The 26689-nt window shown below is 46.2% G+C and overlaps 2 protein-coding genes and 3 non-coding genes across 6 annotated transcripts; all 5 read left to right on the top strand.

Annotated features, from left to right (window-relative positions):
• The first annotated feature begins 2211 nt into the window (after positions 1-2211).
• On the top strand, positions 2212-16483 carry LOC122946682 (ficolin-1-B-like). 2 transcript variants are annotated; one of them, XM_044306446.1, is made up of 9 exons: positions 2218-2355; positions 6971-7039; positions 7357-7470; positions 9841-9894; positions 10550-10594; positions 12795-12922; positions 13570-13699; positions 14467-14601; positions 16064-16483. In XM_044306446.1, the coding sequence occupies exons 2-9, from the start codon at positions 7027-7029 to the stop codon at positions 16174-16176; spliced, it is 732 nt and encodes a 243-aa protein (XP_044162381.1). In that variant the 5' UTR covers positions 2218-2355; positions 6971-7026; the 3' UTR covers positions 16177-16483. The 2 variants fall into 2 exon arrangements, with proteins under 2 accessions (XP_044162380.1, XP_044162381.1); XM_044306445.1 differs by lacking the exon at positions 6971-7039 and having other exon boundaries at positions 2212-2355; positions 16064-16480.
• Positions 16484-20145: 3662 nt separating this feature from the next.
• On the top strand, positions 20146-26602 carry RPL10 (ribosomal protein L10). The gene is made up of 6 exons (XM_044306146.1): positions 20146-20245; positions 21938-21996; positions 24471-24578; positions 25227-25365; positions 26125-26287; positions 26379-26602. Exons 1-6 carry the CDS (start codon positions 20223-20225, stop codon positions 26532-26534), a joined length of 648 nt encoding a protein of 215 aa, XP_044162081.1. The 5' UTR covers positions 20146-20222; the 3' UTR covers positions 26535-26602.
• LOC122919982 lies at positions 22839-22972 on the top strand. Its single transcript, XR_006386860.1, has one exon. It is a non-coding gene; the product is annotated as a small nucleolar RNA SNORA70 (small nucleolar RNA).
• LOC122919980 lies at positions 25027-25160 on the top strand. Its single transcript, XR_006386859.1, has one exon. It is a non-coding gene; the product is annotated as a small nucleolar RNA SNORA70 (small nucleolar RNA).
• Positions 25398-25531, top strand: LOC122919983. Its single transcript, XR_006386861.1, has one exon. It is a non-coding gene; the product is annotated as a small nucleolar RNA SNORA70 (small nucleolar RNA).
• Positions 26603-26689: the final 87 nt, after the last annotated feature.

Here is a 26689-nt window from a genome sequence, read left to right as displayed (position 1 = left end):
TTGTCACGTTCCGCCCTGGAGTTAAGAATGTGAAGGCAGATGCCCTGTCACGTTGTTTTCCGGGAGGCGGGAATTTTGAAGACCCGGGTCCCATTTTGGCTGAAGGTGTGGTGGTCTCTGCTCTTTTTCCTGAATTGGAGGCAGAGGTGCAGGCAGCCCAGTCAGAGGCTCCTGATCTTTGTCCTCCTGGGAGGTTGTTTGTGCCTCTCGCTTTAAGACACAAGATTTTTAAGGAACACCACGATACGGTCCTTGCTGGGCACCCGGGGGTAAGAGCCACACTGGATCTCATCGCTCGGAGATTCTGGTGGCCTGCGCTTCGTAAGTCGGTTGAGGGTTTTGTGGCAGCCTGCGAGACTTGCGCTCGTGCCAAAGTCCCTCATTCACGGCCATCAGGTCCTCTCCTTCCCTTACCCATTCCTTCCCGTCCTTGGACACATCTGTCCATGGACTTCATAACGGACCTGCCTCAGTTCCTCGGGGAAGACTGTGATTCTGGTGGTGGTGGACCGTTTTAGCAAAATGGTGCATTTCATCCCTTTTCCTGGTTTGCCCAATGCTAAGACGCTGGCGCAGGCATTTATTGATCACATTGTCAAATTGCACTGGTATTCCTTCAGACATAGTCTCTGATAGGGGCACGCAGTTTGTTTCCAGATTCTGGAAGGCTTTCTGTTCTCGCTTGGGGGTTCGGTTGTCATTCTCTTCTGCTTTCCACCCGCAGTCGAATGGCCAGACAGAGCGCGTCAATCAGAATCTGGAGACATATCTGCGCTGTTTTGTGGCAGGAGAATCAAGAGGATTGGTGTTCTTTTTTGTCCCTTGCTGAGTTTGCTTTAAATAACCGTCGTGCAGGAGTCCTCTGATAAGTCACCATTTTTTGGTGCATATGGGTTTCATCCGCAGTTTGGGACTTTCTCGGGAGAGGGGTCTTCTGGTTTACCTGATGAGGACAGATTCTCCTCGTCTTTGTCATCTATTTGGCAAAAGATTCAGGATAATCTAAAGAGCATGAGTGAGAGATATAAGCGTGTGGCAGATAAGAGACGTGTGCTTGGTCCGGACCTGAATGTTGGTGATCTGGTGTGGTTGTCCACCAAGAATATCAAATTGAAGGTTCCCTCCTGGAAGTTGGGTCCTAGGTTTATTGGGCCTTACAAAATCCTGTCTGTCATCAATCCTGTTGCATACCGTCTTGATCTTCCTCAGACTTGGAAGATCCATAATGTTTTTCATAAGTCCTTATTGAAACCTTATGTTCAACCCATTGTACCCTCGCCTTTGCCTCCTCCTCCGATTATGGTTGATGGGAATCTTGAATTTCAGGTCTCTAGGATTGTGGATTCTCGTCTTGTCCGCGGTTCTCTTCAGTACCTTGTTCATTGGGAGGGGTATGGTCCTGAGGAGAAGGATGTGGGTCCCAGTGACGGACATTAAGGCCTCTCGTCTCATCAGGGCTTTCCATAGGTCCCATCCTGAGAAGGTGGGTTCTGAGTGTCCGGAGTCCACTCGTAGAGGGAGGGGTACTGTCACAACCAGACAGCTGAGAAGCTCTGACAGAGGCCTTTCAGAACCTCCTCCTTGACTTTCTTTGTTGTGGTATTCAGTTCCTCATCTCGTTAGCCTCTCTCAGCTGTCATGTGTTGGACTAATTGCTTCCCTTTAAATTCCTCCCCAGAATGCTTTTCTGGGCGGCTTATACTTCTTCCTGGAGTGTGTGTGCATGCTGATCTTGTTCTCCTCTCTGCTACAAAGTTAAGTGTTGAACATTTATCTGTTATTTTCTGTTTGCTGGATCCCAGGTGACCCTGACTCCCTCCGTATCTTGTGTAGGGAGCCGGTGGTCGTGTCCCCTCACTATTGTAGGGTGCTCAGGGGTTATATAGTCAAGGTACGTGGATATGCAAACCTCCACCATTCGGATCTTTGCATAGGCTGAGCAGCCAGGGAAAGTGCCAGGTCTTCTGCAGGGGTCTCCCTTTTGTTCCTTAGCTTTTGGATCCAGCGAGTCATTTATGCATGTTGCTTTGCCTTGTTTCCTGTACACCGTCCGTGACAGTGGCAGTCTGGCTGACAACCAAACCGATGGCCTACTAGGTTACACAAGACTCGGTTCCTCTGGTGCCTTATTTTCTCCCTACAAATCAATACGGGTCAATGGCCTCATTACCTTGATTTTCCAAAACACACAGTATATCCAGTGCGCGGGGACAGAGGGAACGTTATAAGTTCTGCTATACCAGGAGGTAAAACCAGCGATCAGAGAAGAAGCCATGATCTTCTCACCACAAACCATACTGGGCCTCCTCCTTGGCACAATCTTGCTCTGCAGCCAGGCAGAAGACACCTGTCCAGGTAAGTGACAGACGCCTTGAAGAACTGATTCTGTCTCTGTAACGTGACCCATGTGTGACAGCTCCAGGACCTCCTTTGAACCTCACGTCTTGTGGTGGCCACAGGACGAGAAGGTTGTGTCTACACGTGGCTCCATGCATTTCTACAAGCTGTAACTACCTCGTGAAGCTGTCGCGCGCTGCGTTCTGGACAGAAGAGCTTACATTCTAAATATATCAGTGACTGGTCACATGTTATACGTATCACTCCAAGCGGATAAGTGTATTTCCTTAAAGGAATTGTCCATTGCTATTAAACTAAAGCCCTGTATATATACAAGTTGTGCAACATTTCCTTACAATCCCTCATCATGGTCAAGATCTGTGCTTCTGGTCTCATTAGCTTTACGCAGCCAGGCCTGTTCTAACCTCGTCATACAGCTGCAGAGCTTGTTACAATGTATCAGTGCAGGAAAGACCTTGAATCCTGAAAGGGGAGAAATTAGGCTACTATAGTATTGCGCTTACAGATCACTGTCTAGACCAGGGATGTACAACCTGCGGCCCTCCAGCTGTTGTAAAACTACAACTCCCATCATGTCCTGCTGTAGGCTAACTGAAGGCTGCCCGGGCATGCTGGGAGTTGTAGTTGTGCAACAGCTGGAGGGCCGCAGGTTGGGTCTAGACTGATCCAGTGCAACAAATAATCATCTGTATGAGGAGGATCAGGTCAGGAGACTGGTTAATAAGACGTAACGATCAATTAATCAATTAACCAATCACCACGGACTCCATAAAGCAAAGCAGGAAGACGGGGCAGTATATCTTATTTCTCTCTAGGTCATGATGGAGACAAGGTCTTACAACATAAAGAAATAAGTCTATCCTGCCGAGATACCGAGCTGTATACAGGGTGAGGTGCCTGTCCCTCCCCTGATGTGTATTAGATTGCAGCACATTATCCGCCCCTTACATAGACATATCTCCAGCTCCCTCAAAGCCTTTCTGGGCTCCCTGTCTGTAGGTAGGGTTGCCACCTTTACCAACAAAAATTAACGGCCAAGTTAAGCCACACCCCCAAAGGGGGTGTTGTTTTTGGGGCGTGGCTTAACACAGGGTGTTAAGTTCGCTGTCATACTGTGGCTCCCATAATATTAATGCCCCCCAGTAATATTAATGCCCCCCCATTAGTGCTGCCTAGAATTAATAATGCCCCAATAGTGCCCCGCAGCATTAAAGGGTTTCTACCACTTTGATTTCACATAATTAGGTGTCAGACACTAGCGATCCGCTAGTGTCTGCTCTGCCAAACTATCCTGCTATAATAGCTTTTGGGGCAGCCGTTTACCTAAAAAAAGAACTTATATTGATATGCTAATGACCCTCTAGGTGCTATGGGGGTGTCATTAGCACCTAGAGGATCGGTCTACCTTCTCAAGATGCCGCCGCCCAGCGCCTCCCTCCAGCCCGCCCCTCTGCTTCGGAATGCGATCAAACGGACGACTTCACGCGCATGCGCCGTGCGCGGCTGTATTCGGCGCATGCGCAGTGAATGTCCGACCGCTTCCCTGCTCAGACATCTCCACTGCGCCTGCGCCGATGGAGCACTATGACGTCATCGGCGCAGGCGCAGTGGAGATGTCTGAGCAGGGAAGCGGTCGGACATTTACTGCGCATGCGCCGAATACAGCCGCGCACGGCGCATGCGCGTGAAGTCGTCCGTTTGATCACATTCCGAAGCAGATGGGCGGGCTGGAGGGAGGCGCTGGGCGGCGGCATCTTGAGAAGGTAGACCGATCCTCTAGGTGCTAATGACGCCCCCATAGCACCTGGAGGGTCATTAGCATATCAATATAAGTTCTTTTTTTAGGTAAACGGCTGCCCCAAAAGCTATTATAGCAGGATAGTTTGGCAGAGCAGACACTAGCGGATCGCTAGTGTCTGACACCTAATTATGTGAAAACGAAGTGGTAGAAACCCTTTAATAATGCCCCCATTAGTGCCCCCAGTAATAGTAATGCCCCCAATAGTGCCCCCCCCATTAGTGCCACCAGTAATAGTAATGCCCCCAGAATTAATACTGTCCCAATTAGTGCCCCACAGAATTAATACTGTCCCCATTAGTGCCCCCAGTAATATTAATGCCCCCATTAGTGCCCCCCAGTAATAGTAATACCTCCATTAGTGCCCACAGTAAGAGTAATGGCCCCATTAGTGCCCCCCAGTAAGAATAATGCCCCCATTAGTGCCCCCAGTAAGAATAATGCTCCGTTAGTGCCCCCAGGAAGAATAATGCCCCGTTAGTGCCCCCAGGAAGAATAATGCCCCGTTAGTGCCCCCAGGAAGAATAATGCCCCATTAGTGTGCCCCAGTAAGAATAATGCCCCTATTAGTGCCCCCAGTAAGAATAATGCCCCATTAGCGTGCCCCAGTAAGAATTATGTCCCCATTAGTGCCCCCATAAGAATAATGCCCCCATTAGTGCCCCCAGTAATAGTAATGTCCCCATTAGGGCCCCCAGTAACAGTAATGGTCCCATTAGTACCCCCAGTAAGAATAATGCCCCCATTAGTACGTCCCAGTAAGAATAATGCCCCCTTTAGTACGCCCCAGTAAGAATAATGCCACCATTAGTGCCCCCAGTAAGAATAATGCCCCCATTAGTGCCCCCAGGAAGAATATTGCCCCTTTTAGTGCCCCCAGTAAGAATAATGCCACCATTTGTGCCCCCAGTAAGAGTAATTCCTCTATTAGTGCCCCCCAGGAAGAATAATGGCCCTATTAGTGCCCCCCAGGAAGAATAATGGCCCTATTAGTGCCCCCCAGGAAGAATAATGGCCCTATTAGTGCCCCCAGTAAGAATAATGCCCCCATTAGTGCCCCCCGTAAGAATAATGCCCCCATTAGTGCCCCCAGTAAGAATAATGCCCCCATTAGTGTGCCCCAGGAAGAATAATGCCCCCATTAGTGCCCCCTTTCTCTGATTCCACAAAAAAAAGCACTCCCCTCCTGTGGCAGAGCTCAATAGGAATGTAGCAAAATTGTTATTAGCTCGCTAATGCATTGGAATCTATGAGACAAGCAATCTGATGATTGCTTGTTATAGTTCCCTGTGAGAACTATTAAAAAAAAGTGTAAAAAAATATATATACCGGTATATATATTTTATTTTTAAATATGTAAAAAAATCTAAAAATTTTAATAATTAAAAATAAAAATACGTAAACAATAAAAAAAAAATACACACCATGATCATTGTCGCGTGCAAAAATGCCCATGCTATTAAAATATAGAAACATTATTCCCAAACAGAAAACGACGAAACGGGAAACAAAATATCAAAATGGCCGATTTGCCGTTTTTTGGTCGTTTCACCTCCAGCAAAAAGTTCTATAAAAAGTGATTAAAAAGTTGTAGTCAACCCAAAATGGTATCTTTGAAAAGTACAGATTGTCCCACAAAAAACTGAGCCCTTAGACAGCTCCATGCACATAACTACAAGAAAGTTAGAGGGGTCAGAATATGGCAATGAAAAGAAATATTTTTTTAACTTTTATTTTTTAGCATTAAAACACAAGAGAAACTATACATATGTGGTATCACTGTGGTAATCGTACTGATCCGGAGAATAAAAGTAATAGGTTAGTTTTACCACACAGGAAATGGTGTAAAAAAAACAAACTGGTGGAATGGTGTTTATTTGTTTATAATTCCACCACATTTGGAGTTTTTTCCCCCCTTTCCCACCACATTTTAACCAACCGTATATGGTGCCATTAGAAAGTGCATCTTGTCCTGCAAAAAACAAGCCCTCATACGGCTATGTGTATGAAGAAATAAAAACGTGAGTGAAAAAAATAAAAACGGAAAAAAATGGAAAGTTTTCCTGTCATTAAAGGTTTAGGAAGCGCTGCGATCGCCTCGACTGAACTGGGGTACATACCGCTGGAACAAATTTGCAATGCTGCGACGTGGATCAACATCTTCACCCTTAGGGCTCATGCACACGACCGTATGTATTTTGTGGTCCGTAAAACACGGATTGGCAAAAAGAAACGAATGACATATGCGTCACGTTTGTCCATGTTGCATCCGTTTTTTTTTGCAGACCCGTTGTAACAATGCCTGTCCTTGTCCGCGGAACGGACATGCAGACATACGGACACGGAATGCACACTCCGTGTCTCATTTCCACTTTTTTCAAACCCCATTGAAATGAATGGTTCCGTATACAGACCTGTAAAAAAAAAAAAAACTAACGGAAACGGAATATAAATACGTTTGTGTGCATGAGCCCTAAATGAGGAATTACAGGCTGGACATTGTCACTGCATAGGCCTTTACTTTTACCGTAGAATATTTGAATGTAATCTTCTGTCCCACCCACTTGAACACCGTTTTGTACGTCCCATTCTTGACTGTGCTGCCATAGGACGTCCAGAAAAATGTACATTTATTTACCTGAAATTTGCATTTCCGTAGTCCGTAGGCGGCCCAACTTTCCTGACCTTTAATAAATATATTATTGCTGTATAAAAATACACCGGCTCTCTCCTTATGCTCGGCTTCATAGGGTCCATGGTGACTCGTTATTTGATTGATTGATCATTACTGCTTATTAACATGTCTCTATGTAGTTGTACCTAGGGGGTTTTAACCCATTTGTGACCGTGCTGCCTAAGGACTACAGGAAATGAAAATTTCAGGTAAATACATTTTCCTTATATGTTCCCCTCTATGACCCGTCACATCTTTGATGTTACCTGGTGAATGATCCTGCAGCGCCACCTCATGTTATATAAGGTATTACACAGTTCTCATTACCATCAATGATCTGTCCGTGTAATGCACGTGAGAACCAGACACTAGTAGTCACCCCTCACGCTCCGCTCTGGCTAAAAGAAGGTCCAGTTTAATAAACACAGAATTCCTTAATAAAACATTTCAAAATATGTTTTTTATAAACCGGACAACCTATCCGTAACAGAACATTTGACAATCCTTGCGTTATACCTCCTGACAGTAGTAAAATGGATCGGTGTTGATGAATCAGGCAAACTGGCTATTCTAAGAGGATGCCCAGGGATCCCAGGACACCCGGGACTGCAGGGACCTCCAGGACCCCAGGGATATAAAGGTAAAAATAAATTATAATTATATATATATATATTCTTTAATATGTGCGTGTACACAGTAATCTCTGCCTTTAGTGTTACAGTATGGTTTCTACATGTGGGCTGTTTCTGTGTGGCTGCTAATTCTATACACAGTGCTCAGCGCTGCCCAAGCACCACAACACCTTCAAACTGCTGATCAATGGAGATGATGGGAGCTGTAGCCTGGTGGAAGTATTTTAGTGCCAGAGGGAGGAGGACCTGGTGGTCTAAAGGCCAAAGCAGGAGTAGTGAGGTGCCATTTTGATGTTTTGGGCTGGCAGTACATGTGGCTTCAGCCACGGTCTCTCCTTCCTTCTTATCACCTACACCTATATGCAGAGAGCTGTGATCACGGAGGAGCTGATTTTGAGTCACATGACTATTTCTTCCCACATTTCAATGGGGAGAGGGAACAAAAATTTTTGAAATGGGGGGCAATCACATCACCGACCCTTCATACATGACATAGCTGGACAGTCCCATCAATGTCGGCGGATTCACATGACTTGTATCATATGTGTATGGCCAGCTTTACAGCTCAGATGTTGGGTCGCATACCTGACAACAGGTTGAGGTGCTTTAACGTCAATTTGAAGAATTGGGAATAAATAGGCTCACACAGGCAAAACTATTTAGTATGTGTGACTAATAACGTAAAACAAATTACATACAGAAAGTAAATAATAACACAATGGGGGAGCTCCCGTCTCTGTGCTACCCACGTGGGCATACAATGTCCTACCTGGACTGATTTTCCTTCTTCGTCTTTCTGCACCAAGGTTTATACCTCTCAGTCCCGCATGTCCAGTATGCATGTCTTAAGGTTCCTTTATATGGGACGATAGAGCAGCAGATTATCGGGAAGGAATCGTTCCTTCTCGAGAATCTGCTGATCGCTGGTGGAGGAGACGCTGCATCCACCGATGTCCTCCAGAGTATGGGGAGGAGTGATCGCTAATGCCAGTCGCTCTTCCCCATACTGTCTCGTTGGCAGCTAGATCGTGTTTACACAGCACAATCTGCTGCTGGCAAATGATTTTTGTGACCGCATAAACTATCGGATTACCTGATGAATGAGCGTTTCGCTCGGTCATCGGGTAATTGGCGGTACATTTACACCGCCAGCTAATCGCTAACGAGCGTTCCTATGAACGCTTGTTAGCGATCATCTTTCAGATTCTCGGTCCCTGTAAAGGGCCCTTTAACCACTCTGATGGTCTGATGGCTATCGGACACAGAACAATGGCTTTGTATAGGTTAACTAACAATCTTAACATTATAAGGAATCTCTAAGGTCATATAATAATTAAACGGAAAGAACCAATTAGTGCTTATGTATTCAAATGGCAATTATTTCTTGTAAAATACCCTTAAAACACATTCCACACCTGGTTCTTCCACTTTAATTTATTTCAACCCATCTCAAAATATTGTAAAGTTCACCATAGTTTTAGTAATATAGCCCCTACTCATTTAACAGAAAACCACTTTGGAACCATTAGATTTCTTTAAAAAAAACTAAAAAAACTATTTGTTGGACTAACAAGGAGTGTCTTCTTCACTTCTGATCTTCTTGGATCCTAAACTTACAGAGTCTCTGAGAATCTTGATCTTGACTTTGGAATCCAGTTCTTGCCGACCTCATAACTTCCAGCAAAGACCATGGTATGAGGGTTCTCTCTCTCCCTCTCAACCACCACAAATATCAAAGTCAATTCTCTGTTTCTTGGTGTTCTATGCACTGTACCGCATGGCCCTTTTGTGCTACAACACATACTTGGTCTCTAGCTGATCTCTGTATCACAGTCTCTTAGCTCAGTTTCTTACCCCTCCTGTCTCTGTTAAGTGAGGGGATTGCAGGTGTATTCAAAATCCCGAGTGGAAGTTTCAGAACCTCAAAGAGAAGCTTCGACACTAGGACCTCCTCCACTCGGTGGTCATCAGTCCTGCTGGTTGGCTGGTGTACAGAAGAAAAGTCTTGGGCAGACAACTTTGAGGTCCACCCCGGGACAACGGTAGTGCGAGCAGCAAGGTCTTCTTCAACATGGCGGACCAGTGTTTAAAGTCTTCTCTTGTTGGGTGGAGCAGGCCACCATAAGCACTGCTGAGGTTATCAGTCCTGACTTTGATGAACTGCCTGCGCTGTAGTGAAGACAGACTGACTTTAAACAACTCCACATATTCTGGCAGATGTCATCCAGTTTCATGGGAAGCGCACTGCGCATGCGCGGCCAACTTCTATCGAGCTGATGGAAATAGCCGAGCCAGCACGAATAAAGGGCGGCCGTTACCACAAAATGATTTTCTTACAGTTAATTGTTTTATTTTCTTATATATTCCTTTGTATCTAGGTGATCAGGGATTTCCTGGCCAAATAGGAAAACTGGGACCAACTGGAGAGAAAGGTAATGTCAGGGGTAGGAACATTTGTAGAACCTACCTTCTTATACATTCATTTAAGGGACTATATGAGGTTAGAAAACCCAGCGTCAGTCTCCGGGCTGTGTCTGGTATTGATACAGATGGGACTGATCTGCAGTACCTGCTAGAAATGTGTTATGGCGCCACCTAGCATTCGTTTGATTCCCTCTCAGCATGTCCACCTTGTGTTCAGTGCTGGTGGTCGTTGTGCAGGTGTTAAGTAGCTCAGGACCACCACGCGCATCCTCATGTACACGGGCGGTAGACGGGTTCTTGACATTTGTGCATCCAGACAATAAGAATCGGTTTCTTCTTACTTGCATTGGACACATTACATGGATGCTCTGGAAGAAAATCTGAAGAACACCAGGGGGCGCCAGAACAAGTACATTACAATGTCTGCACACCTAGGTGGTAATACTGCTGATCTAAGTGCGATCAGGGATAATACGAATGTTAAAACCCATCCGTGACAGTCGGGATGCACCGCCCAATTCTGAAAATCAGAAACCTTATACGCCCCATGTAGATCACTGGCACGTAGAGGGATCTGGGCATCACCTGCTGGTATTCTGCACGGGTAAGACGTCTCATCTCTCTTCTTTATAGACCTAATCACCTGTTGTCATTCTTCTTTAGGAGGCACAGGAGAAAAAGGTGACCCATACACTCCGATTGATCCAGGTAAGAATGTATGTAAGTACACAGTGACTCCAGCAGCAGAATAGTGAGTGCAGCTCTGCAGTATAATACAGGATGTAACTCAGGATCAGTACAGGATAAGTAATGTATGTACACAGTGACTCCACCAGCAGAATAGTGAGTGCAGCTCTGGAGTATAATACAGTATGTAACTCAGGATCAGTACAGGATAAGTAATGTATGTACACAGTGACTGCACCAGCAGAATAGTGAGTGCAGCTCTGGAGTATAATACAGGATGTAACTCAGGATCAGTACAGGATAAGTAATGTATGTACACAGTGACTTCACCAGCAGAATAGTGAGCGCAGCTCTGGAGTATAATACAGGATGTAACTCAGGATCAGTACAGGAGAAGTAATGTATGTACACAGTGACTGCACCAGCAGAATAGTGAGCGCAGCTCTGGAGTATAATACAGGATATAACTCAGGATCAGTACAGGATAAGTAATGTATGTGCACAGTGACTCCACCAGCAGAATAGTGAGCGCAGCTCTGGAGTATAATACAGGATGTAACTCAGGATCAGTACAGGATAAGTAATGTATGTACACAGTGACTGCACCAGCAGAATAGTGAGCGCAGCTCTGGAGTATAATACAGGATGTAACTCAGGATCAGTACAGGAGAAGTAATGTAATGTATGTACACAGTGACTCCACCAGCAGAATAGTGAGTGCAGCTCTGGAGTATAATACAGGATGTAACTCAGGATCAGTACAGGATAAGTAATGTATGTACACAGTGACTGCACCAGCAGAATAGTGAGTGCAGCTCTGGAGTATAATACAGGATGTAACTCAGGATCAGTACAGGATAAGTAATGTATGTACACAGTGACTGCACCAGCAGAATAGTGAGTGCAGCTCTGGAGTATAATACAGGATGTAACTCAGGATCAGTACAGGATAAGTAATGTATGTACACAGTGACTGCACCAGCAGAATAGTGAGTGCAGCTCTGGAGTATAATACAGGATGTAACTCAGGATCAGTACAGGATAAGTAATGTATGTACACAGTGACTGCACCAGCAGAATAGTGAGTGCAGCTCTGGAGTATAATACAGGATGTAACTCAGGATCAGTACAGGATAAGTAATGTATGTACACAGTGACTGCACCAGCAGAATAGTGAGTGCAGCTCTGGAGTATAATACAGGCTGTAACTCAGGATCAGTACAGGATAAGTAATGTATGTACACAGTGACTGCACCAGCAGAATAGTGAGTGCAGCTCTGGAGTATAATACAGGATGTAACTCAGGATCAGTACAGGATAAGTAATGTATGTACACAGTGACTGCACCAGCAGAATAGTGAGTGCAGCTCTGGAGTATAATACAGGATGTAACTCAGGATCAGTACAGGATAAGTAATGTATGTACACAGTGACTGCACCAGCAGAATAGTGAGTGCAGCTCTGGAGTATAATACAGGATGTAACTCAGGATCAGTACAGGATAAGTAATGTATGTACACAGTGACTGCACCAGCAGAATAGTGAGTGCAGCTCTGGAGTATAATACAGGATGTAACTCAGGATCAGTACAGGATAAGTAATGTATGTACACAGTGACTGCACCAGCAGAATAGTGAGTGCAGCTCTGGAGTATAATACAGGATGTAACTCAGGATCAGTACAGGATAAGTAATGTATGTACACAGTGACTGCACCAGCAGAATAGTGAGTGCAGCTCTGGAGTATAATACAGGATGTAACTCAGGATCAGTACAGGATAAGTAATGTATGTACACAGTGACTGCACCAGCAGAATAGTGAGCGCAGCTCTGGGGTATAATACAGGAAGTAACTCAGGATCAGTACAGGATAAGTAATGTATGTACACAGTGACTGCACCAGCAGAATAGTGAGCGCAGCTCTGGGGTATAATACAGGATGTAACTCAGGATCAGTACAGGATAAGTAATGTATGTACACAGTAACTCCACCAGCAGAATAGTGAGTGCAGCTCTGGGGTATGATATAGGATGGGACTCTGAATTAGTACAGGTGAAGTAATGTGACAGCTGAATTTGCGAGTGCACGCAGTATTGCTTCTCCATAATCTGTAATTATTATTATATTTTGCATATGTACATAAAGTAAAAAGATATTTCATGGTCCTCAAGTAACATGGAGAGTCCGAAGAAATACATAACTGTGTCCATCTATTTTGTAGCTGCAAAGAACTGCAAGGAGCTGAGGGACCACGGCGTGGTTCTTGATGGCTGGTACACAATATACCCAGACGGCATGCAGCCTCTGATGGTGCTATGTGACATGACTACGGATGGAGGAGGATGGATAGTAAGTTTACAATAAGGACTGCACCTTTAGACAACCATGCAGAGTTTTGGAAAGGGAAAGACGAGTGAAGGGGGTGGGGGAAACATATAAGATGCAATACAAAAAATGGAAGGAAAGGGGAGAGGAAGGGGGAAAAGGAAGGTCTTTGAGGTATCATCAGGAGGCATCATGCCAAACATTGATCTAAGAGCATAGTTACAGTCTGAACAATGTTGCCAAACCTTCAGAAAATTGGCTTTTTTATTATGAATTTATCCAGTTTGGCTTTAGTCTCCTGTCTTAGTGTCCAATCCCAGCCCTTTGCCGTGGATTGAAGTCAGGCAATTACTGCGTGTCAATGACTGTGAGTCATTTGTTTGCTGGCTCAGGTTTGTTCTCCATAATATGAGCAGTATTGGACCTTCCAGTGCATTAGACCTCGGTTTGCTTCTGGGTTAACTCCTTGTTTCTGATTTGGCTTCTACTGACTCTTCTGACGTTGACTCCCTGGCTGGTTCCTGGAGTAACCCCTTGAGTGCTCTATAGTTGTCTACCAAGCTTTGATTTACCTGTGGCTCCATACACCACTGTGTCTTTTCAATACCTCCCTTCTACCAGCAGTAAGAGGATATAAGGAAGAACATTACTAAATCCACCTGTCTTTCCAGGTGTTTCAGAGACGTGTGGACGGTTCGGTAGACTTTAACCAAGACTGGGAGACCTACAAAAGAGGGTTTGGAAATCATCTCGGTGAATTCTGGTTGGGTAATGAGAATATTCACCGGCTTACATCCAGAGGTAGCGATCAATTGGTGGTCATCACATAAATGCTGGTGTCATTATTGTCCCCGAAGATAATCTTAGTGACTCCTTCAATGTCCACTGACATGTCTTGTGGATTTACTGCTGACAATCCAGATTGAAGCTATGCATGTGAGATATGACTGACAACCTGGTGGCTAGGGAAGGAATGAAGAACAACTACCTCATTTTAAAGGAGGGTTAGTCAGGCAGTACTAGCAATCAGCCTAGATCATGCAAAGGAGAAGAAGAGAAATATGGGTAGGACTGTAAATTATGAGCAAAAGATGCCACCAATTCTGGGTGTGTTGGAGGAACAACGTCCTTGTGGGCCTCACAGTAATTGTCCGGTAGGCTTCTGCCCACCACTTCCTGGGCCTGCCATAGGAGAATTCAATGTACTAATAATGTGTAGTGTCACTGCTCAATTCACAGACACCAACAATCAATAGAAACTCCATTAAGTGACAGAAGGACAACGCGTTTCAGGGCCAGACGGGCTCCTTCTTCAGATTTAGGATATTTTTGAAGAACATGTTGTTCTTCTATCAATAAATTGAGTTTTTATAGATTCCTGGTGTCCAGGAATTGAGCAGCGCCACTACTCATTATTAGCACATCAAAACCAGCCTAGATCTTTAGATTGAAGTTATGTCGGTGTGGAACTGCTCTAAAAATCACAGTTACTGTATATAAAGATAACTTGAAATGCCACCTATAAAGAAACCACTACAATGTCTGACACGTTCTGCTTGGATTTATAGGTAAATTTAATCTCCGTGTGGATTTAGAAGATTTTGACAATAAGCGAACCTACGCCATATACAGGGATTTTAGACTTAGCGGAGAAAAGTGGTCCTACACTTTGTACATCGGTAAATTCGTTGAAGGCACCGCAGGTAAGAACACCTGTAACGTAACGTGAATTCAAAAGATTTGAGAATGAATAAGCTTACGCAGGCTAAGTGAATAAATAAATTTACTAAGTGTGATTAAACTTATGATAACACAAAAAAATCACATACAGAATAATAACAAGTAAATAAACCTCACTAGCCTAAATGGGGTGGTGTCACCGCCAGATCTCTGAGAAGCTCTGACAGACGTTCTTCAGTACCTCTTGCTTGAGTTTCTTTTGTTTTGGTTTCGTTTTGTCATCTCGTTTCCCCCTCTCAGTTGTCATCTAGTTGCACTGATTGCATCCCTTTATATCCCCTCCCATACTGCATCACTTTGCGGTTTATACAACTTCCTGGATTGTTCTCACTGCTAGATGCTGCAACTGCTGGTTCCTCAGATAAGTCTGTTCCTTTATTTGTGTTTTCCTGTTGGCTTGATCCTAGGTGACCCTGACTCCCTCCGTATTAAGTGTAGGGAGCCGGTGGTCGTGTCCCCTCACTATTATAGGGTTTTCAGGTGTCACACAGTCTAGGTACGAGGGCATGCAATTATCTATCATAAAGATCTTTGCATGGGCTGAGCAGTCAGGGAGAGCTCTAGGGCTTTTATAGGGCTCGTCCTTATGCTCCTTAGTTTGGGATCAAGTCAGTCGGATCTTTATTTGTGTCTTCTAGTTTTATGCAACACCATCCATGACAGGTGGAGACTCAACTGAGTACTTTAAAAACGCCCTTACAATACAAAACCTGATACTGAGTTAGGGCTCCGAGGTTCCTGAGCGTGGGTCCTCTTACCTTAAAGGTCGGCCCATGCAGCTAGGAGTTAGGGTCAGGTTAGGGACGTGATAGGAGGTGACCTGCTCCCTAATCCTGTTGTCCTGGTCAAGCAGCGACCATCTCCCACCACCTGCACGGCCGAGGGTTTCCCCCATCCTCAGCCGTGACAGATACTGGTTCATTTGGCATCTTTGTGTTATTTACCATAGTCACCACTGGCTTACCGTGGAAAAATTAGTCCGTGAGTGTGTATGTCCGAGATGGACGCACACTACTGCTCAGTTCATCTGATGAAAATGAAGTATAATTAGTCGAGGATTCTTCCTAACTGTCCAATGCTGCTTATGAGAGCAGCAGAGTTTGTCTCGGACTACTGATGCTTAGAAGAGCCAAGGACATCTTGGATGTCAGAAGATAGGGCACGATGTATGTGTACTCTCCCTTCTGCAGCTAAACTTTTATGTGGAAGCGGAGGGCTGCCTTAAGAAAACACTTTGACCTTCTGTGTGATCACTGGTGGAAGGAGAAAGAGGGCTTATATTTTTGACCATGATAGTGGTGGGTATGTAGGTTCACATCGTTCTGCAGACATGTGGACTATACAGATGCTCCTGAATGTTGGGTATCAGCCGGCATATCTACTCCATATCTGTCTATCAAGCTTCTTTTTTTTTCCGATTTGCAGGCAACTCCCTGGTTCATAGTGCTAGCGAACCATTCAGCACGCACGATAAAGACAACGATAAACTTGCCCAAGCTCACTGTGCAAAAAAGTATCAGGGCGGCTGGTGGGACTGACTGCGGTGGATCCAATTTGAACGGCTTGTACCTGCGGGGAGAACATGGGCCTGAAAAGGACGGACACGCTGGTGTTACCTGGAGGACGTTCAGAGGGGATCATTACTCGTTAAAAATGACAGAAATGAAATTTCGTCCTAGAGATTAACAAATATGAAACAGATGTGCGGTATCTTATGCTGTTGTGGACACATTTACAATAAATATGCAAAACATAGAAGACTTGGTCTGATGGTGGTACTGTATATATCACCTACCAGACACCAGCGCCTGTAATACATCAATAGGGAGGAGCGTCAGAGCCTTAGGGGGTCAATGTCCTAACGAATGGTCAGCAATAGGGACAGGAAAGAGAACTACCCCTTACCTACCATTCAAAATACCGGAATGCCGGATCCGTCCAAAAAAAGGTAAAAAAAACATGGCATCGAGGCTGATAATGGGGGCTTAAATATAGCCATGGGGGCTGATATAAGGTCTGAAATATGGCAATGGGGGCTGATGAGAGGCATGGGGGCTGATATAGGGGCTCGTGAGAGGCATGGGGCTCTTATCTGAGGTCTCATTGGGGGTCATTCACATTGGGGGTCTGAGCTGAGGTCTGATTGGGAGTCTAATCTGAGGTCTGATTAACATTGGGGGTCTGACCGGTGATCTGACCTGAGGTCTAATGAAAATTATTTTTTTTTCTTATTGTCCTCCTCTAAAACCTATGTGCGTCTTATAGGGCGAAAAATACGGTAAGTGTTTATGACGTCTCAGTAGTTTATAGATAAGAGTTTATTAGATGACCCGGCACAAAGTGAAAGTACCAGTCACACACTTAACCCTTTGTGACAGAAAGGCTCAATATTTTTAATAGAGGCCAATTGAAAAAAAGATTTTTAGTCAAAAATGAGTAAAATGCAATCATAAAACGATTTGATACATATGCAAATTACCCTGAGATGAGTCCTGTCCCTGACTCATCTCAGGTACAGGACTCCTCTCAGGTTAATTTGCATATGTATCAAATCGTTTTTTTACACAATAAAAGCACACAGAGCTATGGGGACTGGGTATTGCGGATGTGCTAGCGGCGATCTAGCAGCCCATGTCCTCAGCTCTATACCCAAAATCCCGGTGACAGGTTCCCTTTAAAGTGGCGACTTCTGCCATACATGTATGGCGGCGGTCGTCTAGGGGTTAATGGAAACACTCCAACTGACAATATTAAAGAGGTACTCTTTTATCAGGCACTCTTCTGTCGAACGCTCTGCTATTGGGCATTCTACTGTCAGGCGCTCTTCTGTTGGTCACTCTGCTATCTAGAACTTTTCTGTTGAGCATTCTGCTGTCGGGCACTCTTCTATCGAGCACTCTTCTGTCGGGCACTCTTCTATCGAGCACTCTTCTGTCGGGCACTCTTCTATCGAGCACTCTTCTGTCGGGCACTCTTCTATCGAGCACTCTTCTGTCGGGCACTCTTCTATCGAGCACTCTTCTGTCGGGCACTCTTCTGTCAGGCACTCTTCTGTCGGGCACTCTTCTATCGAGCACTCTTCTGTCGGGCACTCTTCTATCGAGCACTCTTCTGTCGGGCACTCTTCTATCGAGCACTCTTCTGTCGGGCACTCTTCTGTCAGGCACTCTTCTGTCGGGCACTCTTCTATCGAGCACTCTTCTGTCGGGCACTCTTCTGTCAGGCACTCTTCTGTTGGTCACTCTGCTATCTAGCACTTTTCTGTTGAGCATTCTGCTGTCGGGCACTCTTCTATCGAGCACTCTTCTATCGAGCACTCTTCTATCGAGCACTCTTCTGTCGGGCACTCTTCTATCGAGCACTCTTCTGTCGGGCACTCTTCTATTGAGCACTCTTCTGTCGGGCACTCTTCTATCGAGCACTCTTCTGTCGGGCACTCTTCTATCGAGCACTCTTCTGTCGGGCACTCTTCTGTCGGGCACTCTTCTGTCGGGCACTCTTCTGTCGGGCACTCTTCTATCGAGCACTCTTCTATCGGGCACTCTTCTGTCAGGCACTCTTCTGTTGGTCACTCTGCTATCTAGCACTTTTCTGTTGAGCATTCTGCTGTCGGGCACTCTTCTATCGAGCACTCTTCTATCGAGCACTCTTCTATCGAGCACTCTTCTGTCGGGCACTCTTCTATCGAGCACTCTTCTGTCGGGCACTCTTCTATCGAGCACTCTTCTGTCGGGCACTCTTCTATCGAGCACTCTTCTGTCGGGCACTCTTCTGTCGGGCACTCTTCTATCGAGCACTCTTCTGTCGGGCACTCTTCTATTGAGCACTCTTCTGTCGGGCACTCTTCTATCGAGCACTCTTCTGTCGGGCACTCTTCTGCCGGGCACTCTTCTGTCGGGCACTCTTCTATCGAGCACTCTTCTGTCGGGCACTTTTCTATCGAGCACTCTTCTGTCGGGCACTCTTCTATTGAGCACTCTTCTGTCGGGCACTCTTCTATTGAGCACTCTTCTATTGAGCACTCTTCTGTCGGGCACTCTTCTGTCGGGCACTCTTCTGTCGAGCACTCTTCTATCGAGCACTCTGATGTTGGGCACTCCGATGTTAAGCTCTATTGCTCTGTTTTACAGACATTCGGGGTCTGATTGTGTTACATGGTCACTCTTACATAATGTTATGTGGGCATTCTGATATATGGACAATTTACCTCAAATTTGTGAGCACTCGAGCTTTGTTTTATGGGCATTCTTAATCTAATTCATGGGCACTATGGCTCTGTCACTGGGCCACTCTAGATCTAATACATGGGCACTATGGGTCTCTCACAGGGCCACTCTGTGAGCACTCTAAATCTAATACTTGGACACTATGGCTCTGTCATGGGGCACTCTATATCGAATACATGGCCACTTCAGTTCTGTCATGGGGGGGACTCTGCTGTGGGCATTCTGAATCTAATACATGGGCACTATGGCTCTATCATAGGGCCACTCTCTGGGCATTCTGAATCTAATACACGGGCACTATGGCTCTATCATAGGGCCACTCTCTGGGCATTCTAATATATTACATGGGCACTATGGCTCTATCATAGGGCCACTCTCTGGGCATTCAAATATATTACATGGGCACTGTGGCTCTGTTATGTGGCGCTCTGTGGGCATTCTAGATCGAATACATGGGCACTTAAATACAAGTGCATTTAAATTTAAGGTATGAAACACTGAAAATGGCGGAATTACTTAAAGGGATTAAAAAAAAGGGTATTTTGGTTTCCAGAAACAGCGCCACTTGTGCCATGGGCTGTGCCTGGTATTACAGTCCATGGATCTGAGCCGCGCTCACAGTGGAGACATTGTGTCAGCCATGAAGTCCTGTATATCCATTAGACCGGTCATACACAATCTGCACAACCAGAAAATGCATCAATTTGTCTGCAACTCGCAGTCTCGCAGCGACTATTGCAGTGTTGTGTTTTTGCTCGTGTTGCAAGCGAGTCACAGTCGCGCATAACTTACACACGTGTGACTGGCGACCTAAAGTCCAATTTTCCAATCGGATTGTTGCGACTACTGCTTTGCAACGCAACCAACATTGACGGTACCAAGATTTAACCTTGCACTTCAATATTACAAAACCCAAATCACCACAGCACACACAGCCCTAAACTTACACAAAACACTGCAAACAAAATAAAAAAAATGCCACTTCATGATGACAGAATCATTTACAGACCTGCTGTGTATGAGGGTCCCTTTCTCAGGTGACATTTTCCTGTAGACTTTACATGGCTCACCAATGAGGCTTGGTCTCCGGTAAGATGGCCGCCGCGCTACACCAGTCATTACAGCGCAGACGGTCTCATTAGTCCATTCTCTCAGGAGCGATGCGCGCGTCACGTGGGTGGGCGGGGCGGATATATAAGTGAGTGCGCAGGCGCACCAGGCTTCCTCTTTGGCTTCGGCGAGGTGAGTGAGATGGCGGCAGCTGCGTATTGCGCCCGTCCCGCCCGCCCGGTGCCCCGGTGTTCCCGTTCAGTCCTCTCACTGCTTTTCTTTGTCTTCTGTAGGTACTAACCGCCACCATGGGCCGCAGACCCGCCCGTTGGTAAGTCATGTCTGGGTTAGGGCCGCTGCCATGTGCCGGGCTGAGGCCTGGACGCGCGTGTGCCTGTCTGGGAGGGCTGAGGCCCTGGTGTGGGGGGGGGTCCATGCACTATATGTGCGGTGTATAGCTCTATAGGGGGGTCCATGCACTATATGTGCGGTGTATAGCTCTATAGGGGGGTCCATGCACTATGTGCGGTGTATAGGTCTATGGGGGGGTCCATGCACTATATGTGCGGTGTATAGCTCTATAGGGGTGTCCATGCACTATATGTGCGGTGTATAGCTCTATAGGGGGGTCCATGCACTATATGTGCGGTGTATAGCTCTATAGGGGGGTCCATGCACTATATGTGTGGTGTATAGCTCTATGGGGGGGTCCAGGCACTGTGTGGTGTATAGCTCTATGGGGGGGTCCATGCACTATATGTGCGGTGTATAGCTCTATAGGGGGGTCCATGCACTATATGTGCGGTGTATAGCTCTATAGGGGGGTCCATGCACTATATGTGCGGTGTATAGCTCTATGGGGGGGTCCATGCACTATATGTGCGGTGTATAGCTCTATGGGGGGGTCCATGCACTATATGTGCGGTGTATAGCTCTATGGGGGGTCCATGCACTATATGTGCGGTGTATAGCTCTATAGGGGGGTCCATGCACTATATGTGCGGTGTATAGCTCTATAGGGGGGTCCAAGCACTATATGTGCGGTGTATAGCTCTATAGGGGGGTCCATGCACTATATGTGAGGTGTATAGCTCTATAGGGGGGGGGTCCATGCACTATATGTGCGGTGTATAGCTCTATAGGGGGGGGGTCCATGCACTATATGTGCGGTGTATAGCTCTATGGGGGGGGGGTCCATGCACTATATGTGCGGTGTATAGCGCTATAGCGGGGTCCATGCACTATATGTGCGGTGTATAGCTCTATAGGGGGGTCCATGCACTATATGTGCGGTGTATAGCCCTGTAATCTGTCACCCAGGATTGTGCTATAGCTCATTGACTACAACTCCTAGCAAGACATGGGGGTATGCTGGGAGTTGTAGTTTAGCATTAGTCGGAGGGCCACCGATAAATACTTCATATAGATGGCTTCTATACAGGAGGGGGCTTGCATAACTGCCTGGCAGAGGTACCCACAGAATCTAGGGTGGTCACGGCCTTTAAAGGGGCTCTCGGGATCTGACCTGACCAGAGCCGTATGGCGGCCTCTGATCGCTGCCGGTGATTGTGGCAGTAATGTGATGGTATTGCTGCAGGACCTATGGAGATCAGAATGGCAGCGCTGGAGAAGGACATTCAAAGCGATTTTTCTATTCGTAGTTTCCTTCCTCTTTAAGGCCCGGTTGACGCGTCCGTACTTTTGCTCCGCGTTCAGTGGCGCTGCAGACGTGTCCATTTTGCGGACAATAGGCAGTGTTGCAACAGTTTTGCAAAAAAAAAGGCTGTAACGCGGACGTCATCCGTATTTTTTGCGGCTAGTGTGGAATGCACCCTAGGGAATAAGCGGACCCTGGAGTTATCTATAGTCCCAGGTGACAGCCTGTAATGTCGGTGTGTGGGGGGGGATGACGTGGAGCCTGTCAGCAAGGAGGGAGTTAGTCATCAGAATGGGTGTCAGGAGTTAGTAATCGAGATGAAGCCACATAATCCAGGCTGTGAATAACAGGACCTTCTGTGTTCAGTTACAGATACTGCAAAAACAAGCCCTACCCCAAGTCCCGCTTCTGTAGAGGAGTCCCAGGTGAGTGGAAGGAGCGCATAGAGCGGGGATCAGCAATCGGCTGCTCTGAAACTACAACTTCCAGAGTCCTGCTTACTGAGTGAGAATGGTGGGAGTTGTAGTTTTTACAGCAGCTGGCCCCTGGTGGAGTGCTTTTTGTAAAAATAAATCTTTGTCCACTTAAAGGGAGTGTCCAGCTTTCTGAGAGCTGTAATTGCCCTGCACCACCTCTGCGATGACCGCTTGCAGGTGACCATTGAAGAGGACGTGGTGGTCGCACGAGCTAATAGGATTGCCGAGAATCGGACCTACACTGATCCTGATAGGATAGGACATTAGTATCAGAAAACTGGAGGACCCCTTTAACCACTTAACTGAGCTGGAGGATGGCTGCTTTAGCTGCTGATATCTCCTGGATGGTAGGAGCTAAAGCAAGGGACTGGTCCTGTTTGAAAGCTGGCATTGCAGGCTTTCATACAAGACCAAACCAGCATTAGTCCAAGATAAACGGGAGATATCACTGTTAGAAATCGAGTTTAGAATAATCGTGGGTAAAACCTGCAGAACCATTCACAGCATCCTGATTTCTAAGGCCTCCTGCACACGAACGTCTGCGCCCCCTTGCAGTATTGCGGACTGCATTTGCGCATCCGCAATACACGGATGCGGACCCATTCACTTCAATGGGTCTGCAAATCCAGAGATGCGGGACGGAAGCACGGAACAGAACCCTGCAGAAGCACTACAGAAGGCTTCCGTGGGGTTTTGTCCCGTACTTCAGGGGGATGTCTATGGTTGCCCAGCTCTTCAGAGTGTATTAACTCCTGACTGTTTTTTCATTGCACCTGTCCTGTTCCGGACATTTGCAGCTTATTAAGCCGACCACCTTTTGCTGTCATCTTAAGTTGGTGTGCAATGGCTGCATACAGTAACCTCCTGGGTTGTGTATGTGCTTTGTCTCTCGTACAAAGTGCTCTAAGGGACCTTGGAGACACCATGAATGATCAGAGCTGTGCGCTTGAGTAGGGCTCTGCCTGAAATAACATACAGGTTCCCGTACTATCTTTTTGCTGAATGGCCGGATCACGGACCTATTAAAGTGAATGGGTCCGTGATCTGCTGCGGATGCCCCACGGACGGTGTTCGTGCATTTCGGGCCGCAGCATGACCACGGGGCGCACACGTTCGTGTGCAGGAGGCCTAACAGTGATATCTTCCCATGTACTGAATAGCAAATAGGCCAGCACTACTCACTGTTATTGTAGTGATTTCCAATACGTGGTGGTGCCTGTAGCGTTGAATCCTGGTCCTAGGATTCCCGTAGTAGCCAGAGAATGTATAGAATAAGCCACGACACTCCAAAGGGATCCAATTGATTTCTTTATTACACCTTGTGCAGCAACGTTTCAACCTTATGGTCTTTATCAAGCTCCCCGATAAAGACCATTAGGTTGAAACGTTGCTGCACAAGGTGTAATAAAGAAATCAATTGGATCCCTTTGGAGTGTCCGTGGCTTATTCTATACATTCTCTTCCCATGTACTGAAGATATTGCTGTCATTCTGCTCTGTCGGCTTTCAAACAATAGAAACCATATCTCTAGCTGCTACCAAACCAGAGATATGAGCAGCTAAAGCAGCTTCCCCTCCCCTTCAGTCTGGCAGGCTGCAGAAGGAAAGGAAAATGGTAAAAAATATATATAGAATGTGGCATTATCATTATACTGACCCACATAACTGGTTATTTTTACCACCGTAAACACCTTAAATAAATAACAAAAAATTGGTGTTTTGCTTTCCCCCTAAATGTAAAGGAGTTGCTACACTATATATAATGCAAAATGGTTCCTAAAAAATCTACAACTAATCCTGCAAAATGCAAAGAATTCTAAGAAAAAAATTAGTTATGACTGCTGGAACACAAAGGGGAAAAAATGTTAATGGCCCTTAAGGCTAAAATGAATTGTCACGAAGGGGTTAAAAATGCAGTAGTGCCAACAAGACACATTAAAAAAACTACAATAAGTGACATTTTGGGGATTTTTTTCCCCAATTTTATCGTGACTGTTAGGTTAAAGGAAGGGGGCAGCGTGTCCTGCACAAGGCATAATATGGCATCAGTTTCACCGTGGGGCTCAGAGCGGATGCTGGACTTCTTGCTAGGAAGACTAGCGCTGCCCTCAGGGGCGATCCATGACTGATCCACACCAAATGCGAGTGTGAAAGTAGTGTTGGCAAACCATGATGTCCTCCATTATAAGTCAGTCTCTCGCTGTTTAAGGGCTTATGCACACAGCCGTAGCGGTTTTTTGTGGTCCAGAAATCACAGATCCACAAAACAAACCGGCCACGTGCATTCCACATTTTGTGAAACATCCTGCTCTCTATAAGAACGGTCCGGGTCTGTAAAACAGAAAAGAATGGGATGTGTGCATGAGCCTTTAGGCGGGTCCAGCAATATTCTTAACGATTTGCTTTACATCTCATCTCTCCTAGATGCTAAAATCAGGATCTTCGACTTGGGTCGTAAGAAGGCCAAGGTGGACGAGTTCCCACTATGTGGTCACATGGTCTCCGATGAGTACGAGCAGCTCTCATCAGAAGGTATGTGGGCACGCCTGACTGAAATCTTGGTGTATTTGGTTGTAATGTTCCTTTAAGACCTCTTGCACACGAATGCCCCTTGGCCATGCTGTGGATCGCAGACCCATAAAAGTGAACCCGGCCGTTCTGCAAAAAGATAGGATATGTTCTATCTTTTTTTGCGGAATGGAAGTACGGGACGAAACCCCACGGAAGCACTCCGTAGTGCTTCCGTAGGGTTCCGTGCCATTTCGCATCTCTGGATTTGCAGACCCATTGAAGTGAATGGGTCTGCATTCGTGATGCGGAATGCCCACAGAACGGCGCATGTGTATTGCGGATCCGCATATGCCGTCCGCAGCACTGGACACCTACAGTCGTATGCAATAGGCCTAAGGGGGATGTCTCTATGGTTGCCCAGCTCTTCTATGACTGGTTTATTTCATTGCACCGTCCCTGTTCCTGACATTTGCAGCTTATTAAGCCGACCAACTTTTGCTGTCATCTCAAGTTGGTGTGCAATGGCTGCATACAGTAACCTCCTGGGTTGTGTATGTGCTTTGTCTCTTGTACAAAGTGCTCTAAGGGACCTTGGAGACATCATGAATGATCCGAGCTGTGCGCTTGAGTAGGGCTCTGCCTGAAATAACATACAGGTTCTCTCCTTAGCTCTGGAGGCTGCCCGTATCTGCGCCAACAAGTACATGGTGAAGAGCTGTGGCAAGGACGGTTTCCACATCCGAGTGCGCCTCCACCCATTCCACGTCATCCGCATCAACAAGATGTTGTCCTGTGCCGGAGCTGATAGGTAATGTGTAGTCCGCTCTGTAGAACGTGAGCTTGCAGTTAATTAAGCCGACCAGCCTCTGCTGCCATCAGAGGGTGGTGTGCAATGGCTGCATACAGTGACTTCCCTGGCTGTGTATGCCCGCTGCTCTCCATGCACGGTGCTCTAAGGGGCCTCGGAGACAATAGCCCTGTGCCATGCTGTGCGGTATCTAATGTAGGCTTGTTACGATACCAAAATTTTGATTTGGTTTCAATACCATAAAGTATAGTAATACTCGATACCACGCGGAAAAAATAAAATTCCAAAAAAAGTGTGCATTCCGCATTTAATGGAACATCCGGTCTATACTCTAACGGTCCTATCTTATTTTTTTTTGGGGGGGGAGAGAAGGTGACTAAACAAAACATGTCACATAGATTTTTTTATTTTATATTTTTAGTTTGGACTTTTCGGACGTGGCAATTTGTTATGTTATGTATTTTATATGTAAAGTTGGGAAAAGGTGATTTATTTTGGTGGTTTTTAAAATTTTAATTAATAATTCTCATTCTTAAAACTCCTCATTGGTGGTGGCACAGGGGAGGGAGAGTGACTACTTCCCTGTGATGCTGAGGGAACATGGGGCGTGCTGACAGCAGCTTGCTCCATGTTCTCTGATGCTGGGCCGCCTAGTATTAATAAAAGGCAAATCCCGGTACCGAACCAATACTGGGACAAAAGTATCAATATTTCGATACCTGAAACAACCCTACTCTAACCCTGCTGTTCTTCTCACAGGCTCCAGACTGGTATGCGTGGTGCCTTCGGGAAACCTCAGGGCACGGTTGCCAGAGTCCACATTGGGCAGGTGATCATGTCCATCCGCACCAAGGCTTCAAACAAGGAACATGTGGTAGAAGCGCTGCGCAGAGCCAAGTTCAAGTTCCCTGGACGTCAGAAGGTAAAGCAGCAGCAGCCATCACTCGCCCTGTAGACAAGCGCTCAGTCCTCTACCGTACACTTTGCTAATCCTTAAAATTTTCCCTCCTCAGATCCATATCTCCAAGAAGTGGGGATTCACAAAGTTCAATTCAGAAGACTTTGAGGCCATGGTCACTGAGAAGCGTCTCATTCCCGATGGCTGTGGTGTGAAGTACATCCCTAGCCGGGGTCCCCTGGATAGATGGAGGGCACTGCATACTGAGTAAGGGGGCTGCACTTTTAACTGGTTCTTTTGAGATCTTGTATCAATAAAGTTCTAAGTACAGTGATCAAACTGGTGGTCCGATAATCTCCTAGCTGGTCTGCGGATTCCGAGGTGATGGGGTCAATGGCAGTGCTAGTCACTGGTACCGGCCAGGGA

This window comes from Bufo gargarizans, chromosome 9 (genome assembly GCF_014858855.1).
Source record: "Bufo gargarizans isolate SCDJY-AF-19 chromosome 9, ASM1485885v1, whole genome shotgun sequence".
Taxonomy (NCBI): domain Eukaryota; kingdom Metazoa; phylum Chordata; class Amphibia; order Anura; family Bufonidae; genus Bufo; species Bufo gargarizans.
This window is presented reverse-complemented; position numbering and strand designations above follow the sequence as displayed.